Here is a 20,936-nt window from a genome sequence, read left to right on the forward strand (position 1 = left end):
GAGACATGGAGCCCGTGCGGCAGACTAACTCCTAGCACTGACACGGTATGCAAGGCAACTTCCAGCCTGCGTGCCACTGGTGGGTGTCAGGGATATTTGCAAATTTGTCTGAAAATTGAAGTTCTTGATATTTTAGAAGATGGATGCTCTAGGACATTGTATTATGTCTTACTGTCAGAAACCCAAGAGGCGATGTGCTGTCCTGTCACCAGCAGGGACCTGGGCTGCATTATTTGTTTCCAGGAAGCAGAGTTTAGTGCTGCATGGAAAACCAATGGCACTTTTAAGAACAGAATTGTCCAGGAATATTTTTTAGGCTTTACAAAAGAGGTTTTGGTAGCAACTACTGGTGTATTGTATGTAGCCAACAAAACCACGTGCGGCTGACGACTTATACAGTTTTGCATATGCAGCTCCGAGGTTTTCCACAGTCTCTTTACTAGGTAATTTAAGTATAAATGCTGCTGCACGTCATCTTCTCTGATACCAGACGCCGATTTTCAAGGCCATCTGTCTGTGCTCAAGGCCGGGATGCAACAACCAACTCTCTGATAGCTGGCTGCCACTTTGAATGAGACTTTCTCCCCCCGAGGAAAATAGCACTTTGTGGGCCAGGAGCGCAGCACTGCCAGCTTGGAAGGGGTTATTTAATCTGGTAGGCATGAATGGCGTTTGCAGTCCATGAGGGCCGTGCAGACCCAACAGTGACCCGCTGTGCCGGGCACATGTCCCTTTAGGCAGGCAGGCGGCCAGGGCAGCGCCCACATCAGCTGTTGCGCTTTATCTGCGGGACGGGACCCCCTTGGCACGGGCGGCTTTGCGGGTGTCACAAGGAACGGTAAACGCTGCGGTGTCGCTCGGTTTGCTGCCGTAGAGCGTGGGGGTGCCGCTCTGCCGTGCTCCCGGACGCCCCGCCAAACACCCAGGCAGCAGCTTCGTGGACTGCTGTGCGCGCTGTTTGAAACGGCGGTGAGGGGCTGCGGGGCTGCGGCGGCTCTGGGAGGAGCTGGGGTGGGGTGGGGGGGTGTCCCGATGGCTCCAGCGGCGGGGACAGCCCCGACCGGGCCGCCCCCCGACCGCGGGGCATTTGCAAAGGCAATTAATTAAAAAAAAAAACAGAACAAAACAAATCCGGGAGCGTGTCGGAGCTTTGCATCTCGCTCCTGACGTGTGTGCTGCCCACCTCCCGCCCCATGCCGTGCCGTCCGCTTCTCCCCGTGCGGTGTGCCCCCCCGCCCGCCGGGTCCCGGAAGCGGCGGCGGCCCCGGACCCGCCCGGCGGCGCGGCCGGTCCCTCCCGCGGGCACGGGCCGCCGGGAAGGGGCGGGCCGGGCCGGGCCGGGCCGGCGGCGGCAGGTGCTGCGGGGCGGGAGGATGGCGGCGGGGGACGCGGAGCAAGTGCGGTACTGCGGGAGGCTCTCCTACCTCTGCCTCAAGCTCACCCTCATCACCTACTCCACCACCTTCTGGGTGAGGGCGGCGGCTGCCCGCGGTGCGGCGGGGGGCGGGCAGCCTGCGGCGGGCCGGGGGGTGCGGGGGGCGCCGGCGCCGGTCGGTGGGGCGGGGTCCCCGTGCGGGGGTCCGGCGGGGAGCGCCGCGTCCCCCCCGCGCCAGGCACGGGGGTTTTTCAGTTGCGAACACTTGCGCTGCGAGCCGGCGGCTGGCACACCTGTGCCGGTGGGTGCAGCTCCCTTGCCTTCCCGAGGGACCGATAAACTGGTTTTAGCAGATGGGGGACTTGCAGGGGTTGGGAGTTTGGCGGATAAAATTCATTATGTATGCCTGTACGAAAATGCGCCTTATCCCCCTCGGGGTGCTTGGCAAGGAGAGCCTTTGCCCGGCAAAGCCAGCCGCCGGCGTGCGGGGCAGTTCCTGCTCCGAGCCCGCGGGGCGATGCGCGGAGCTTTGGAACCCGCTGGAACCTGGTGCTGCCCCTGCGAGCCCTGGGCTCCCGGACGGGGACTCCGGGCCGCTGCCGCGGGCTCCTCAAACGCGACAAGTTCGCCCTGACCCGGCACCCTCGGGCTGGAAGGAGCCTTGGGGCTCCTGGGGAGGACCGCCACTTTAAAGCTGCTTTTTTTCAGGCTCCGGGATACTGGGGTGATGCTGCGTGGCTGCACTGGCCCCAGGCTGTACCGACGCACGGGTTGCTCGGGCAGGATTTCCTTCTGGCCCTCTCAGTTTAAATGCCACAGAAGCGCTTGCTTTGCTGCCTTGGCAGACACGGTGTTTCCAGGTGGGAGCGTGAAGCTTTTGACGTGTGAAAAGAGGTTTAGAGCCACCAGCTTCGATAGTAGGTGCCTGATTAAAGCTGTGGTTTAGGAATGAACAAAAACTGAAATGCAAAATGTTTGGATGTAATTCAGGCATGTGGGGATCCTGGCTACCTTGTTGTCTTTCCTAGACAAACCTACTGAGGAAAACCCTTGGGTTTCGACCCCAAAGTTCCCTGCATTACGCCACAGCTGCTATTCTGCAGGTACCGTTTTCAGAAAAGGGAAACCTGTTGCATTATTTTTCAAACTCTTTTGCAACAGGTCCTTCATGAAGGGCCGTGCACATTGGCTACTCCGTGTTTTCTGTTGGCAGCAAGGGGCCTTGCTGGTGGGGTGTAAAAATTAATCCGGTAGCAGAAAAAGAGCCCTTCTGAAATGTGTCTCTGAGCATCTGTGGAGGACAAAGCCTCTTTTAAGCAGCCTGAGGATTTTATTTACTCTTTGTAGCTGCTTGTTCTGCATTTTCAGTGCTCTGCCCTTGTTTATAACCAAGAGCTTCCATTTGTCAGCTCTGCCAGGGAGATGATTTGCTCTGGGGGGGGAGAGAGGGGGGCAGGCATGATGGGGGTTGCGGGCAGGGGATGGCTGGGGCCACTGGTGTTTGCTGGCTGGCCGGCTGGCTGGCGCTGGGCAGCGTGCTCCTGGCATGCAGGCCGAACACACACTGTATTGTGTGAGCCATGGTGCGTGGGTTTCTCTCTCGAAATTTTCTTTTATTCTAGCTTAGGGAAGCAGATCTCATCATCAGCTGTAAATGTCAGTGGTCTGGTTCTTTTTTCAGCTGTGTTACTCTTGCTGACTTTAAAAAAAAAAAATTGGTGTAAGTGGGAGTAAAGTTTGGCTTTTGTGTATTGGCTTGCTTAAATTTTGAGTGATTTGTGTTCTTTTGGGGACTTTGATGTACAGGGTGCTGCAGCCATTCGGTTTCCTCCCTGCTGTTCTTCTGCTACATTTGTGAGTGATGAACACTCAGATTCGAGTACCCAGGATTGCCTAGAATCAGCAGGAACTAAATATCAGCCTTATCCAAAGGCAGAAAGGAAATGAAAGCATCGCTGGGAGTGCCAGAGGGGACGTTTGCTACAAGCCCTGTCACTGCTGTATCTTCCTGTGTCACCCGGGGCTTTTTTAAAAACTAGTCATCACTGTAACTTTTTCAGGCAACTGTTTTGCTGGTGAATGAGGCTTTAATGTAATTTTTCTCACTTGGCTGAAACAACGTCCAGCATTTTAAACAGAAGGTGCTGTTATTGAGTGGCCACTGCTTTATTTAAGAATAAGTATTGTAAGTAAAGGGTTAAAACCGCTGCTTATAAATAAATGCTTTTCATTTCTCTTGGGAAAGCAGCTTCTGTGCATGCAAAAGCCCCAGTGAAAGTCCCAGCTATTTGCTGGTGTATACTCGTTTAATGTCAGTTAAGGCCAGTTAATTTTTCCTGCGGACACAGGGTGAATTACCAAACTGGGAGCTGTTGTGAAGGATGCAGGATGTAAACAGTGTGTATTTTGCTGGGCCACCTACGTAAAGCTTGCGTTCCCACCCCTAGTCACAGGAAGGGAGAGCACAGTCCTGGAGAAGAGATGGGGGTAGAATGATTGGCAAGTTAGCACATCTGCTTGGCATAAATAATTGCTGCTATTGGTTTGACCATATTAAAAGTTTAAAATCTTTTTATTAAATGTTTAAAAACCCGGAAGATAATAAAAGTGTAAATCCTGCTTGTAAGGAATGAAGATTTTAATTGCATACTTAGGTAGGCTTTCCCCCCAACCCCGTAATAGTTTTTTATACTTCAAAATCTGTATAAAACTTGGAATGTGTGTGCGTGTGTGCTATATGATTGGTCACTCTGAGTTTTTGGTTTGCTGGCGGATGTTTTTCTCCTGGCGTGGCAGCAGTGCTGCTGAACGCAGCGTGCGGCGTGTGCCCTCTGCGTGCCACCGTTGGCCGAACTGTTAACTTAGGGTTGCCTGAGGGAGCTTTTTTTACATGGGTGTTTTGTAGTCCTCTTCTTGGGGGGTGACATAATTGTCATGCCCGGTATCCTGAAGCCTTGCAGAGCAAGCGGCTTGGGGCACTTCTAGAAGAGAGCCGAGGAGTGGTGAGAAGCTCCCCCTGTTTATGCCCCGTTGGTCACAAGGCGGCTTTAATCCTGTCGTTTGTCTGGGGTGGGATATCGGCCACTGGGGGCATTAAAAGCTGTAACGGGTGGGAATTTGTAAGGGGGGAATTTGGGGATTTTTTGGGGGGCCAAGCTCGTATCAGGAAACAAAAGGCAGGACTGAAGTTTCTCGTGCACTTAAAATGCTAGAGGTGGTGTTGGAGGGTATGTGAGCAAACGTGCAGATGGAACGGGGTGAAGTTACGTATGTGTGTAAAGGTTGCTACATGTGTCTATATATCTTAAGCTCTGAAAGCAGGAATGCACCTTGTATTTCTGCTCACAAGCACCTTTGAATCTTTAAAGCAAACAAACAAACCGAAATCTTACATTGAATGTTTTGATGAGAAAACTATGGCTAAGAAAAAGACATTTCAGTAAAACATTCTAGTCTTAACACACTTCTGACATTCAGATAATCCCCATCAAGGTTTAATACCTGTGTGTTATGTCCAATATTGGTGGGTTGTTTTGTTTTGGTTTTTTAATTTTCTAAACAAGGAAGCTACCAGGCAAGCATTGAGCTTGTTCATGGTGCTTCAGAGTTTGCGGGAGATGCTGCCTTTAAGTTGCTGCTTATAGATCTGCTGCTTTCTGAGCAGCATAAATGCCATCTAGACACAAAGGTATCAGGGTTTTAGGGTTTGGGGGTTTTAAATTTTTTTTAAATCATCATAATAATAGAACTCCTGAATCACATATACATGTACAGTCACCAGTTTTATAATCTGCAATTGTTTTGTATAGTTCTGAGATTCTTTCCTCGATTGTTATAGCTGTATTTAAAAATGTCAACCTGATTTGTTGGTGTTGTCATCTGCTTGAAACAAAATTTATAAATTATTGCCCAAATTATTGGGTTTTTTTTAAGAATAAAGCTAACACTGCAGATTGACTATTCAGTAATAAAAAACCCCTAATTACCATTTTACAGTGGAAGCATGTAAGTGGTAAATTTGCATACCTGTTATTTGCCCACCATGTTTTCTCTTCTGTTACCTTACAGTACAGTTTCTGAATTGTTCGGAGGGGAAGCTACTCTGAATTTGGTCACATGAAAATTTAAGTTACATTTAATATAGCTTCAGTACATTTATTTTTATGGGTGAACCCTTCTGAGTTTTTTCTTTTCTAAATGATAACTTGGTGGCATTCCCCACATACTGTCCTTTGGGATTGTTATTCGTTCTTGTAGAAAACCAAGACTTTTCAGCAAGTTATTTATTTTAAGATATCCCATAATTAAAACAATATTTCAGCTGTTGGGCTTACTGTCTTGCAAGTAAGTATGTTTTATATTTATCTAGACCTTTCACTGTTGTATACCACATGATATCCAAAAGCCTTGTGTGATTGAGAAGCATGTTATCCTCGCCGCTGGTGTGCAGGGAGCAGATCCAGGGTTCCTGCAGATATGTTGGGTCAGAAAAGGGCAACATTGTTTATCAGATTGCCAAAATGATCGATTTGAACCTGGCCTCTTCCCTCGGGATGTGCCTGGCTGTTGGAGTTGCAATAAAGTTTTCCCACTGCAATTTTCATGATTAAGTATTGTGGGCTATTTTTTTTTTTTTTACTTCAGTATAATTCAAAGTGACTTGCAGAACACCATAGGTTTAATACCAAATTATTTTGACTTAACTGTGATTATTTTGATTGAAATATCTTTACCTTGTTAAATTAAATGCATCACATCTTGTTTCACTTGTCAGCTTTATCTGGTAGTTGCTTAAGAAAGTGCTGTAATTTCCAGCTTGCTTTTCTTTTTCTCCTTTTTTAATCCAGTGCATTTCCCCTGATGGCAGGAGTGGAGGTATAGGAAACACCTGGCCTTATTTATGGAGCCTAAATACAATAGCAGCTGATACTAAGGGATATGTACTAAGATCTTGATTGCCAACTGGCTTAGAAATTGTGTTATGTTAGAGGCGTATATATATTCACAAGCACACACAGAGGGAAGGACAGACAGACATGCAAAGGAGGAGCATTAATGCCGTGGCATTTGCTAGTATATGTAATGTCTGTGGTCTCAGATGAGAAATAAGTTACACTTCAACCAGTGATGTATGGTTCAATTTGTTTAACTTCCAGAATGTTAAAAAGTTATTAAATACATTTTTAAAATGAACAAATCTCAGCGGTGTTGGTTTTTTTTCTAACTCAGCTTTTTTCTGCTTTAATCTTTGAGGGTCTTTTGTTTTGGTTTCATTTTTTTAATTCAAACTTCTGATTTGAGTGTTTTGATTGTTTATAATTAATTCCGAAGTGAGTGGTCACAGGTTCATGTGTACTCACTCATAAAATGTCATCTCTGTGTTTACCAGGAGAAAGAATAACATCTGTACTCTTCTCTTTTTCTGTTTCAGGTGATTGGAGCCCTTGTCCTTGCTGTTGGGATTTATGCAGAAGTTGAAAGACAGAAATACAAAACTCTAGAAAGTGCCTTTCTAGCCCCAGCAATTATTTTAATACTTTTGGGCATTATAATGTTCCTGGTATCTTTTGTGGGTGTACTGGCTTCCTTAAGAGACAATTTAAGCCTTCTGCAAGCAGTAAGTGTTGGGGTTTTTATTCTTAATTTTTAAGACTCATTGCTTTTGCTTTTCAGCTTCACCTGAATTTAAACCCGTAACTCTGTCTGCATTTAAATTGTTTTTAACAAAGTCACTCTTTTAATTTTAATTAAATCTGAAACTGCTTTATGGTAGTGGTCCCCTAACCATGGTCTGTGGATGTCCCTCCGTCGGGGAGCAGCAATATTTCATCTTGCCGGTGACAGGACAGGCGAGGGTCAGAGCCCAGTGCCAGGAAAACCAGCTTTCCAATAGTTGAGGGCTTTATGGAAAACAACCAGGAATGTGAATTATTATCAGCTGGCGTGTACTTTGTGCAAACTCAGCTGTGGGTGTACTATTTGACGCTAGCCTTTCCTCTGGGCTGGCCATACCCCAGCACGTGCCCTGCTCAGAGCTGCGTGGGAGAAGAGGAGAGTGCTGCCCCGTGGCCAGGGAGAGGCAGCTGCTGGCTCCAGCATCGCCCTGTTGGAATGGGGGGGTCCTAAAGCCATGAACCTGCCTGCTGGGATGTTAAGTGCAGAGATGAGTTGCGGTCTCTGGTGGTTTGCCAAACACTTCTCGTTTTGACTGGGAGGAAGCTGCTAGAGAAAGAAACCCCAGGTCAGGCTGACATCCGTCAGGCTGGTGGTAGCTGGGGTCACTCTGCCTTGGTCTGGGGAGTGGAACAGTGAGGGGAGATGGAGGAACGTGGGCTACAGGGTTTGCTGTGGAGCACCACAGAGCTTTGAGAGAAGGGCCCTAAAGGAGAAACGAAAGGAACAAAGTTTTTCTCTCCAGTGCCTCTCAAGGGGTGAATTTTAGGGAGATTCCTGTGTAACGCTGTGGTTGCAGATGGAAGTTGCACATATGACTAATTAAAAATAAAGCACCAAAATGTGGGTTTCACCTTCAAGCCAGCTGGGTTTAAAGAAATGCTAAATACGTGGTATGTCATGTAGGATAAAGCAAGAGGTAACTGTGGGGTTTGAAATTACGCTGGAATTTTACTGGGAGTTTGTCCTTAGGTGGTGGTGGCTTCTTTCACTCTGAGCACGGTGGTGTCTCCTCATCTGATGCCGAGGACGTTTTCTGTTCCTGTTGTGGTAGCAAACCTGGTAGGGTATTTAAACGAAGAAAGTCCCTGACGTCTGCTTCTCAGGCTGATTCTGGATTTAGCAGGAGAAAAGGCATCTGCCTGGTGAATTACTGACGCTGATACTGGGTATGGAGAGCACGGGAGTTTAAACCAGCTTTCAGGGTGGAGCATTAGGGATTATTTTCAGATGAGGGATCATAAAACGTTGCTCCCGATGAAGTTTATTGTTAAGAAGCAGACCTAAATTCACATAAAACCCATCTTTTATGCCTGAAGAATCTTTTCGGTTGGGAAAACATTTCAAGTACAGGCACATCACAGCTATCTTGGGTGTTGCTATGGATTTCTTCATATTATTCATATTCAGCATGCACTTGGACTAGTCACAGATGCATACGTTGTGGTTGTGTGTGAGCACATTTGTGAGTATGTGTATATATACACACAGGAATAAGTAAATAGAGAGCTAGCAGATGTCAGTTTTTTACCGCTGAGCATGGTAAGTCCTGTTAGTGCCCATCTTGGAGCCTCTGTGCTGAGCTGGCTTGGTCATGCAGGACGGCTCAGTTCCCTCTTCTGAAGCAACACACTAAAAGGTACCGAGCCCAGAATTTTGCTTTGATTTAACACTGGCAATTTAGTAGAAGATGGTTTGGCTGATCTTAAAGCACTGCTTTACCCAAGAAATGAAAGCTAACAGGTAAGTGGTGTTTTTGTAGGAAGCATACAAACACAGAGCAGTGTGGTTTGTAGCAGTCCATTAATATGCTTCTCTGGGATGCTCTTATGGAGAGAAGCATTTGGTCATGATAAATGCTCTATCACTTTTGAGTCCATTCGAAGCAGAAGGATGATGTGTTTGCCAATTGGGCAAAGCCTACAATGGCTCAAGTGAGGAAAAAAGGCTTTCTTGTGACATGAACCGTTTTGTCAGAACAAAACCATAATTTTATATCTTTCTTTAAAATGACATCTCACGTGCAGAAAGCCAAGTATGTTGGCAATTGAATGTTACAGACTTAAGGACACTAATTGAAAGAGTGTTTGGGGTTTGTTCTGTTTAAGGACTCACTTGCAATTGTTTTTCTTGCAGTTCATGTACATTCTTGGCATCTGTTTGCTGATCGAGCTGACTGGTGGCGTGGTGGCCCTGATCTTCAGAAACCAGGTGAGCTGCTTGTGTTGAGGTTTTGATCACCAAGGATGTTACTCACAATCCATGTCGTTACAGCTGTGCTACTGAGCAAATAAAAGGTGTTAAAAATTGTCACCTGAGCACTGATTGATGGAGGTCTGAAGTCAGGTCCAGACTTTTCAGGGCCTTTCAGATTTGGGGATGGGTGGGATTGGATGCCCCTTCTGGAGATTAATTCCAGATTAGACAATCTGAAGAAAATCTGGTAAGAAAGAACGTGCAATACAGGCAAAACAAGTTTCCAGCTATTCATGTATTACAAAGTGCTTTATTCTGATTTGCCATCTGGGTCTCAGACTGCTGATTTGGAAAGTTTCCAGCTGGATTTGGAGACTTTGTTGTTTTTTAGTGGCCAAAATGTTTCACCATACCTGAAGGACAGCTCTTCCCTGCCCACATTCATACGCAGCAGAAGGAATTTCTGTAGCAGACCCCATCATTTACAAGCATGCCATATATGAAAAACTTAATTTTTCTAAAAAAAAGCAGCAGACTTTTTTTTTTCCTGTTAGAAATGCTTTAAAAGATAAATATATTTACTATGGCAAGTACTAGATTTCCATTCTTTGATTTTTTTTCTAATCTAGCAGAGTATGAGTGTTAAAAGGAGGTGCTGAATAATGCGACCTCTTCCTTCCCCACCCCAATCCTACTGGTCTCATTTCCACAAAAAGAAGTCATACATACTGTGTTACATAAGTTATTAAAAAAAAAAAGCAGCTTGAAAAAAGATTTTTTTAAAAAATAACAGCACATTGTTTTGAAGTTGTATTATGTTCTCCATAGCTGGTGTTTTCTTCTTACTCTGTGCTGGACTGAAATCATGAACTTGACTTGTGAGAGCAGTGGATGAGTATCTTAATTTCTAGAAGCCTTCATTAGCTGTTGCTATAGGTGTTTCCTTGGCCCTGCACAAGGATTTATTATGAATTGTGGCGGGAGCACTTATCCAAAGGGAGCAGCTCAGCCTGCCCGGTGTAGGAGCGTGGGCATCATGGGATGCAGAGAATGTGACTGGCAGAAAATTAAGTAAATGCCAAAGATGGTATTTGCTGAGAGGGAGAGGAAGAATTGCCGTTGACTTTCAGACAAAGAAAAAGTATTGTTGGGTTTTTTGTGCAGTAAGTGGTTTCCCAACACAGGTATTGCTGTCCGAGCGGGACAGCTGTGCTCAGGGATGGGTTTCTTGGCTTGTTTTAAGAGGTTAATGGAAAAGTTGGGGTTAGTATGGGGAGGAGAAAGAAGTATTTAAAAAAGCTTAGGGTCATAGCCTTTATTTAAAAGCTGATTGTTTTGCATGCCTCATTGCTTTTTCCCATTTCTTTCTCTATTTCCCGCTCAAATCTGTTGAGTCTAAATGAGGCGATCCAGGTAGCACCAGAGCTGGTACTTGCTGCTGTTCATTCTTGGCCAGTTAGGCTGGTCTTGCAAAGTCCCGTGTTACTCCTAGTCATCTACGTGATAGTTGTTTTTGTCCTGCTTTGTTTGTAATACTGAGAAAACGAGGAGATGTATTTCAGGTTTCTTTCTGACCTGTAAGGATTTAACTGTGTTCATTTTAGCAGCTGGATTGAAAGGAAAGGCGTTACGTTCTGTTCTGACTAGTCTCAGTTTTTGCTATACTGTGATTGTGCTGGATGTTAAAAGGATGTGAAAAACTAAATACTCTTTTTTTTTTTTTTTCTCCCTTTCTTTTCCTTCCTTCATCTTCTGAACTTTAAAAATGTTTTGTTGATTTAATTTCTAATATGACAAGCTGAGGAGATACTGTTTTATAGCTGCCACCGCTCCACTGCCATATTTCTGAAAACAACCACTGTAAAACATAGATACACTTTTTTAAGATAGAATGAATCGCTCTATCTGGCAATTATGGACTCCTTGGAAAATAAAGCAGTGAAAATAACATTAATGGAAATTAAATTTCATGGAAGATGTTGAGCAAGGACAGAGTCAGCTCTTGTTGCCCAGAGTGTAGTGCAGACCACAGTGCCAAGACACACCACCCAAACCTGCCGTTCTGTCACCCAAAAAGTGATAGGGATCCCCAGTGCCCAGTGGGAGAGATCCTGCCCAGGGGTAACGGGGCCATCTGTAGGAGATGCTTGGAGAACCTCAGAAGCAGCACCTTGCTGGGGAGGTGGTGCACTGTTAGTGCCTCCCAGCACGAAACCAGCAGCGAGGCTGCTTCCTTAAAAGAGAACGGGTGGTCAGTCCCTGCAGGACTGTGCCATGATTTATCTGGTATTTGTTTTTTTCTTTAAAAAAGCAGCTTTCCTTTTGTGCTCATCGATTACACATGCCACTTTAACCTGCTCTTTTAATTTTGTTTTGGTATGTGTAAACCATGAATCTTGTTTTATTTCTGCCTTCTAGACAATCAACTTTTTGAATGATAATATTAGAAGAGGAATCGAGAATTACTATGATGATTTAGACTTCAAGAACATCATGGATTCTGTTCAAAAGCAGGTTTGTGTTGTTTGTTGGGGTTTTTTTCTGGGACAAATTCAGTGCTGAGATGCAGTAGGACCTTAGTGACAGCTTTGAGTTTTTCCAGTGATGTGATAATCAAGTTCTTATTGATGAAAGGGATGAGATTTCCTGTGTCATCTGTTACAGTGTTGCTGTGGTCAGGGCTCCGCCAGCATCCCAGTTGGTATTTGAAGCCCTCTAAATGACTGCAAGAAGAGGGGGACCAAAGTGCAGCTTTTGCCTTGGTAGATGTGATTTGGATGCTCAAGGCCAGATCCTGCAACCGTGTAGCCTTAAAGGGGCTCCGCAGCTGGATTCAGGCAAATTCAGCCTAAATTCCACCCAAGTTCTTGTGCTCAGCATTTCTGCTCGCTGGTCCAAGACATTCAAAAGCATCTTATTAACAGGAGGCACTGGATAAAGAGAAATTAGGTGGCAGTTACACTGTTTGAACCTGGGCTGTTGTATTTTCATTCAAGGGCACATATCCAGCTCTTTAACAAGGTGGTTATTCAAAGGAAATGCCTGGGGAAGCATCTGTACCTGTAACTAAAATTCAGAAATTGTGTTGAGCCCAGCTGAGCATTACTTAATGGCACGTGTAGTTGAGTCACAGCCTTCTTTTTTTCCAAGGCTGGTGTGTTGAAATGTTTATTGGATTATTGAAGAGTTCTGCAGTGCAGTTCAGAGGCTATAGAAGAAGCAGAAAATTTTCAGAAATGTGATGTCATGGCCCATGTGATGTCAGTGACCATGCCAAATAATCATTAAAAAAAAAAACAAACCAAAACTTAGGAAGTGATATGTATATTTTAAGACATCGTTATGGAGATGGCAGCCTGCTTTGAAAAACAAAGTTAGCATGGAAAGTCTGTCAAAAGCCAACCATCCTGAGGAAATTTTGTCATTAGACTTCATAATGCTTTAAAGTTTCCATGCACTGCCCAAAATTATGTACAGTGAATATACATTCTAGTGATTAAATAAACTGCTCCTTTTCCCTTTGTTTAAAGTACAAAGTGAATGTTTGTATTAAGTCAGTGTAAACTTACGGTATTTGTTTGCCAGATTTCAGTTCTACTGAATTACACCCAAAATGTTCTGGTGAGGTTATTTTTATGCCTTATAGCAACACTTTTGTCTTTTAGACTCATTTAGAAATGTAGTCGCAATCCTTAAAAAAACAGAAGGATGTTATAGCTCAAGATGGAATGAATGTAAAAACAGTGCTTAATGATGTCCAGACCTGAACAGACAATTTTTCAACTCAGAAAAGATGGGAGGTGGAACTTAGCACTGAGTACTTTGCTCTGGTACCCTGGGTAATAGCTCGATAAGTGATACAGAAACACCTACCTATATCTTTAATTCTTTTCAGTTGCATCTGTCATATCCATTCTTATGTACCTTGCTGATAAAATGACAGAATTTCTGGGTAGCTCAGTGCTCTTAAAATTGTTTTATTCTTAGGTTTTTTTCTGTTAAGATACGATTTTCTTTTTTTCCTTTGCCTTTTGTGTCGTTTCATCCAGTTTAAGTGCTGTGGTGGGGAAGATTATAAAGACTGGTCACAAAATGTGTACCACAACTGTGGGGCGCCAGGACCGCTGGCCTGCGGGGTGCCCTATACTTGCTGCGTCACGAATAAGGTAAGTCCTGGCATCTCAGCATCGCTGTTCTCTGCTGGGTTGCCAGCCTTTGCTTAAAAAGGTACCTTACTTTGGAAAGTCTGGGGGAAGAAGCGAAGGAAAATGGGTCCCTCCCAAAAATGGGACCTATGGATCCTTGGGTATTGACAGCTTGAAAAGAAGAAAATAATGAATTAGATGGGTTGGCTCCAGTCTGTCTTACTGTCCCGCTATGCAGTCCTAGAAGTGCAGAAGGGATCTTGGGAGCTCCTCTAACCTCATGGCTTGCCTGGACCAGGGCTGCTTAAAATTAAGTTTTGCTGGTATTTTCCCCAGGGTTTGCTGCTCCAGCTTTGCCAGGAAGCCTGGGCCCTGATTGATTCCGTGGGTGGGGGTTGGAGTGATATGCTGTGTGAATTAAAACCCAAACAGAACAACCCCGTCATCCAGGAAAATCCAGAAATGTAGGCAAATGCCCTCAGGGTCAGTGCATCCTTGTGGGCGCAGGTCTAGACTGCAGCTGCTGCTCTGCCCTAACCCAGCCTCAAAAACTGCCCGCCTTGCCACCCTGTAAAAACTCCCTGCCTGGAAGGACACCCTGCCAGCTGGAGTCTGGACCAGTTTCTCACTCCGTGATGAACTGCTATTAAGTGGTGCTGACAGTGCTAGGGCCAGGCGTTAAGTTCCATGTAAATGTGTTTTGTATACGTTCTAGCAGTATTAATTCATCGCTCTTCATTGAGGGATGGGTGTAACACTGAATTTGATGAAGAACTATACCTCAACCTAAAACCAGAGTGGGCAATTCCTGTCTCACTGGGTTTTGGTCTTTGGTCTGAACATGGGACAGAGAGCATGAGCCTGTGTGAGAGCAGGCACAGCAGAGCTCAGAATGGATAGCCTACTGGTACCTGTTATGTGCTGCCTTTTCAGTGTCTGCCTTGAGCATGACTGTTAATTAAAAAAAAGGGGGAAATAAATGCAGTAATTGTGTCAGGAATCCTGCTAGGTGTTGCTGAGAAGCGTGTTTATTACGTATGTTTACACATTTTCTGTGTATGAGAGTCTTTTTAAATCTGTGCTGAGCTTTGATTTATTCTCAGAAACCAAAGCTAAACAGTTATTCTTTAAGTCTTAGGTATTTGAGAATAAGAAAGTTGTGTATATGAAAATAGTATCTGCTGATCCACATCTGCACGGAGCAGAAGAGCTCAGGATTTTTGCTTTCAGATTATGGTAAAGGAAGATAGAACTGACTAGTAAAGAGCTATCTGGCTTTTTAGTCGCCATTCAAACTACTGCTTATTTTTCTGTAGCACTCGTTTCTCTGTTGAAGTCTTATTTTAAAAGGTTAGTTCATGTGTGTGGAAATACAGCAGTACCGTGAGGGCGAAGCGCTGCAATAACCAGTGACCAGTAACACCAGGTGCCTTTCCAGCTACGGCACAAATAATCAAACACGTTGAGGATTTCAGATGCAACCTGTTAGGCAGGAAAGTGCTAAAATAAAAACTTCTGCAAGGAAAATAGGGTGTGTATTCTCTGTACACTTAGTTGGCAGCTGGGGAGGGTGGGATGAGGCTACTTGCAGCCTGAAGGTAGCTTGTGAAGTGTTAAACGCAGGGAAGTTAATCGAAAGGCTGGGAGAAGCCCCAAAATAACAAGAAAACTTCTTATTTAAGGGTAGGCTGTTCAGCAAGGTGCTGTGGTGTGTTAGGGCTTGTGGCTTTGCTGCACCGGGGTGCCATCGATGGGCCCTGGGAAGCCCAAGTGGTGTGGGCACGTACTTGGCAGGACGATGCAAACACCGTGGCTGTATGGCCAGCTGCCTTGGGGAAAAAAAAAAAACACCCAAAACAAAACCAACTGGAAGATGGATAAATCTTGTATGTTTGACAAATGCTTCCAAATACAGGCTGGTTTCTGTCCTGGAAAACGACAGATATGGTTTGTGATTACTCATTCGCTTTGTAGTCATGGAAAACTCCCGCTAATGTCAGAGGTTGGATTCTGATCCTTTGAAAAAGCCTTGTGCTAACACGAGCCAGGCTCGTACTGGGGGGGCTTTGGAGGGACTATTTTTAAATCAAAGTATTTATTAAAGACTTACACTACTATAGTAGATAAAAATTGGTCCCCAAATGTCTATAATCCTCTGTTTCTAATACATTTATCTCAGTCGTGTACATTTCCTGGTGCCACGATGTTGTTAGCAAATACTGTGTTTAAAATTAAATGATGTGAATGTTCCCTGCGGTTGCATATTTTGGGAATGGCCGCACGTTTGTTGGTTAGGCTCAAGCGTTCTGTAAATGTGAAGTCACTGACAGCAGACACAGCAACACGCTGATGCCTGGTCTTGCAAACTTTGACTTCCAAGTGATTACCTCTGGCTGACAGATGGGTACCCCTCACCTTTTCCCAACAGCCCTGTGAAGTAGTCGGAGCTTTTATTTTTTTAGGAATGCACTGAACCTTGTTTGTCAGCAAGTTGCATGGTTGAGGAGAGAGCCCGTTTTTTGAGGGCTTTAAAAAACTTGACCCTGGATGGCATTTCTGGTGTTTTGTAACATCCATCTTCCATCTTTTTGCAAATATCCCTCTTCCTTCTTGGGGAGGTGGCCTGGGAACCCCAGGCTACTGCTCAGAGGCCACCAGCATTTAGAAATTGCATTTCTACATCTTGTTTTAATTTTGAGGGAAGGTATATCAAGACAGTAGAGTTAGTTCTGCATTGTTTTCCTCATTTGTGTATTCTCATTTTTGTCCTTGTCTTTGGCTTCGTTCATTGCTTCCTTTGGTGCCACTGGGCTTTACATTGGCTGATGTGTAAGTGAAGGGCAGTATTTTCAGGTTAGCTTTGCCAGGCCAGGTAGAGCTTTGGGACCCCCATAAAATATTAAATGGCTACAGAAAATGTGTTAGTAATCTGTGATAAATGCAAGCACTCAGCCTTTTTTTAAATATATGAATTTTATATAATGATATATAAAAATACATTGTAATAAATTTGGTCATATAAATTGTTCACGTAAGCATTCATAGTATAGGATGGCTTTTGGGGTTTAGATATTTCTGAGCTTAAATTTGTCATCGTGATGGCATGATGGCCATGTTAAACCCTGGTTTTCTTAATGAGATGTGTTAAGTTATTAAGGCCTTAAAATGAAACCCAGCTGTTTGGAAACAGCTGTGGCGTACAGCTCTGCCGTAGCTAGCTGTGGTTTCTAATGCCATACTGTTTTTTCCGGATAGATACGGTTCAAATGCCTTGTGTTGTGACACAGTGGCAGTACTGATTTCTCTAAAGTCACGTAGATGACTTTATATATATATCTGGCCCTGAAGCTGCTGGAAGAAACTGGTGTTGGACTGGGACGGAACCCTCTTGTTGCTCTTACATAAGCTGGGTGAACACAAGAAGAGTAACGATAATTTTTTGGTGACTTCTGTTTTCTGCTGCAGTTTATATTTGTTGTTTTCTTTTCAGACAGACCTTATCAACACTATGTGCGGATACAAAACCATTGACAAAGAGGTAATGTAACCAGTGTCTGCCCCATCGTGGCAAAAGGTGGTGTTTCTCTGGGGGTTTTTTTGTCAGTTATAAAATTGTCTTCTGCATGCTTAAATCTACCAGACAGCTAAATTGGCAGTTTAGATGATTTTATCTGAAATAACTTTCACATATTAAAAAAGCTAATCTTGTTTGACTGCGTTATCTTCTCTTCTTTGTATCTTCCACAATTCCTTGTTTGACCTGCATGAAGCACATCTTCCCAAAGCTCATCCCGCTCAGGCTAATTACACTACTAATGCAAAGAAAGCTGCTTTCATACTTTTAAGTAGTGACTTGAGTTGGGGAAAGATTTTAATACTTAAAAGCCAGAGTTTCTCACTGAGTAACATCAGTTTTGGTAAAGCAAACGTAGCTGTTCCGAAGAATTTTATATCCCAGTAGTGGGTGGGGTTTTTTTTAAGCCTGTAATAGTTATTCCTGGAGGAGGAGTGGGACTTCCCAGGTTGTGTTGGCAGCCCTCTCCTCCCTCAAGAAGCAGGATGGGGCCACCTCCTTCTTCAGTTGTCCTTCTTGGGGATAGCCCCAGTGACTCCAGAGTAGAGACTGTCGGCTCAAGGCACTAATAGCAGAGTGATTAAGAAGGGAAATCAGTAACTGGATCTGCCGGGAGTTTGCCACTCCCAGCTTTGGAGTGTTGGTGCAGGGTTGGTCTGAAAAAAACCCTCTCCCCAGCTCATTTGAGGCACTTGGTGCACAATGCCAGCTTCAGTTGTTGGTTTTTGGGATTACTGGTTACCTTTACATATGACCTGTCTTAATTTAGTTTCATTGATTTATGGCTTAATCACCTAAATGCTCCAGCCTGGCTCTAACGCCCAAAGCACTTAAACACATGCTTAACTTTACCCCATTCATCTGCTTAGGGCTCTTTGCAGCCTCAAGTGCGTTCTATATTATCGATTGGGGTCACGGTGCAGCGCAGCTTGCAGGACTGAATCTGAAATCCTCTTGTTCCTGCCCTTTTTAGAGTCTATTGCAAAGCACTTGGTCCGCAATTTTTCCCACTGCTGTACTTTCAACTTGGAAGCAGAGAGAAAAGCTAAAGAGAGACTTACCTACTTTCCAAGTGGTCTAAAGTGAGAGTTGGATGCATTTCTTTTAGAAAAGTAGTTGGGGGGGGGGAAAGGGTTAACAAATAAAAGAACTGGTTCAGGTGTGGAACAACTTAAAAACAGATGGAAGAATTAGTGATGAGTTCACTGTTAAATTCAGTAGGTTTAAAGAGATGGGAAGGAGGACGACCAAATTTGCCTCCCTGAATATGGAGTTATCATGTGTTGCTGTATCATACAACAGTGCGACTGTCTGTTTGAACATTTGCTCTGTTATTTTGCAGCGCTTGAGTGTTCAGCATGTTATATATGTCCGGGGATGCACGAACGCAGTGCTGATTTGGTTTTTGGACAACTACAGCATCATGGCCGGTGTGCTGCTTGGCATATTGCTACCCCAGGTGAGGAGGGGCCAGTGCATTATCCATTAAAGCAAGTACCTGATTTGTTGCTACAGCACACGAAGTCCCATTCAACTGCATTTCATTATGAATCTGAGGTGGCGTTCCAGTAATTTAGTAGCATTACTGTGATATATTACAGGATTTGGTGGGTGAATTTGGTTTTGCTTGGTATTTTTGACTCCTTCCCTCCCCTTAGCTGTGTCCACTGAGACTTTCTAATACTCCAAGGGATGGCAATTCTTCTGCTATATTGGTTCTTCACAAAAATGACCCATTTATACCCCTGTATGCAAAGAAGAATAGCAATGTGAGTTTCTGTCTGTATATGTACCACATACCTGCCCATATATCCAATGTATGTATACATGGTTTGTAAAAACTGCTTCGAGAAGCGTTCGGTAAGTGCTGTTTGATCTCTGACTAGAGATGTCACTTCCTTTTGCAGTTCCTGGGAGTGTTGTTATCCTTGCTTTACATAACCCGGGTGGAAGATATCATCACCGAGCACAAGCTGAGCGAAAGGCTGTTTGAAGAAGCGGGGCAGAGATCTGCCCCCGAGTTTGCAGAGGCTGGCTGCTGTATGTGTTACCCAGGGTGACTTTGGAAACCTCAAATATGGTTATAAAAAGCCAAATCCACCTGTTCTGGTTTGTGCTGGTTGTTACAGACTGCAGGTGTAATGAACCGGCCAGCAGACCAGTGGTGGCTCGGCAGCGTGCCGATACCTCTGTAGCCTCGTCGCTCTCGGTGTGTCTGCAACCCAAGGCACACCAGAAGGGCTCCGTGCTGCTGACGATGCTGCTGCGGTATCCCGACGCTGCCAGGGGTGGGCTTGTGGGTCATCAAATCTATTTTGAATGATTGCCAAGTGATGCGCAGACGGGAAAACTCTTCTGGGAGGATTTGAAAATAGATTTCTAGGAAGAGCCTTTGTGTCTTGGGATGTTGTGTTTAAATGTTTGCCCTTTCCAACTTTATTTTCTTACTCCTTCCAAAAAACATTTCTTACTGATCTACATGCTGAATATTAAACATGTGTTTAATAAATTTTTAAAGCTAATCTTGATGAATTTACTGACAATAATGGATGTGATGCTGAATACTTTCATTGCCCAGTCTTTTGTGCCTTTTAATAATGGGACAAATGCCAATGTTGAATCAGTCAGGTAATGCTTGATGTATTTTTAATGCAATTTATTACTGTCTGGCTTTTGTATAAACTTATGGCATGTTTGAGTCTTGTATGTACTGTATTTTTCCTCTAGTAAATTAACTAGATGACTTACGATTTTTTTTTGAGTCCTGTATGTTGAGATGTTGCTAAATTTTTTATTCTTGTCAAAATAAAAAAAACAATGTTTGTTTTTTTTAGAAAGCACGAAGTTTGTTTAAAATGCTTTTTATTTCCTTACCTAAGGTAAACCTGTCCCTCAAACACTGAATCAAAAGGTAGAACTAGCTTGAGCTGTGATCTGGCTTGGGTGCTGACCCGTCTAGGGTTTTGGACAGGGTCGCTGAAGGTCTGTGCCTCACTTGCTTCTCTTAGTGAATTAGAGACAAGACTTGGGACGTCGCCGAGAGCTCTGGGGGTTTTGTTCTTGTTGCTTTGTCCCGGAGCATTTTTCTGCAGCCTTTCCAGGAGCACTTTTCTGCAGCCTTTCCAGACCCAGCCGGGCTTGCAGGCAAAATGCAAACCCTAATTATCATGGTGCTTCAAATAAAGAAATTCAGGGTGAGAATAAAGCAGGTTTGGTTTCTATCCTGCCTTTGTGAATCTCTTCTTTTCTGACACTCCACTAAGCCACACAGAGGAATACCTGATATTTTTCTGTCCTTGCTGCTTTGCTTTGCCCCCATTTTTTTAATTTTTTTTTTTTTTTTACTTCTCCTGGGCATGTTTGCTGCTTCCTTCAAAACTCAGTGTTTGTAGGTGAGGAATTTTCATGCATTTCCAGGAGCCATAAAATGACTCATCCAGTTCTTTAGTGTTTCTGACAGCGTCGAGAGAGAGAGAGAGATCCTGCAGCGCTGTCAAGCCCATCATCTGCAGAGCAAGGTTATTTCCTACACAGCACACTCTAGCGATGGGTCCCACACATGGTTACATATTTAATCGCTCCATATCGATGTCACCTAAATTTTCCTGGTCTCTATCCTGAATAACGTCTTTTGGTAAGTCAAGAAACAAGGTGTGTTTTAAGGGTGGATTTGTGTACAAAGAGAGGGAGGGGACAGCTTTGGAGGACTGAGCTGGTGAAGGATGGGAAGGTTGAAGCCAAAATTGGTTTATTGTGGAGGATGGGCTGGGCAGGGGAGAGCTGAAAGCTGAGGTATCGCCACAGACAAAGCTGTGTCCTGGCCTTTATCAAGAAGGGGCTAACACTCAAATTTGAGATGGCAGGAAGGCTGTAATAAATTGTGAAGGAGAGAATGACAAAGGTAATTTTTTTGGTTTTACTATTAGTGCCTTTTAAATGTTGTGGTGAAGTACAAGATATCTGGGAAAGCAGG

The 20,936-nt window shown here is 44.3% G+C and overlaps 1 protein-coding gene across 1 annotated transcript; it reads left to right on the forward strand.

Moving 5' to 3' along the window:
* The first annotated feature begins 1,302 nt into the window (after positions 1–1,302).
* TSPAN15 (tetraspanin 15) lies at positions 1,303–19,800 on the forward strand. The gene is made up of 8 exons (XM_037401357.1): positions 1,303–1,469; positions 6,807–6,992; positions 9,185–9,259; positions 11,663–11,758; positions 13,294–13,410; positions 16,880–16,927; positions 18,306–18,422; positions 18,871–19,800. Exons 1-8 carry the CDS (start codon positions 1,374–1,376, stop codon positions 19,021–19,023), a joined length of 888 nt encoding a protein of 295 aa, XP_037257254.1. The 5' UTR covers positions 1,303–1,373; the 3' UTR covers positions 19,024–19,800.
* The last annotated feature ends 1,136 nt before the right edge of the window (positions 19,801–20,936 follow it).

Source organism: Falco rusticolus, chromosome 9, assembly GCF_015220075.1.
Source record: "Falco rusticolus isolate bFalRus1 chromosome 9, bFalRus1.pri, whole genome shotgun sequence".
NCBI classification, from domain to species: Eukaryota; Metazoa; Chordata; class Aves; order Falconiformes; family Falconidae; genus Falco; species Falco rusticolus.

Excerpts from the sequence above, each read along its gene's own strand:
- TSPAN15 (XM_037401357.1), top strand. The coding sequence starts at position 1,374 with ATGGCGGCGGGGGACGCGGAGCAAGTGCGGTACTGCGGGAGGCTCTCC. Across the intron at positions 1,470-6,806 it reads CCTACTCCACCACCTTCTGG|GTGATTGGAGCCCTTGTCCT; the intron begins GTGAGGGCGGCG and ends TTTCTGTTTCAG. Across the intron at positions 18,423-18,870 it reads TTGGCATATTGCTACCCCAG|TTCCTGGGAGTGTTGTTATC; the intron begins GTGAGGAGGGGC and ends TTCCTTTTGCAG.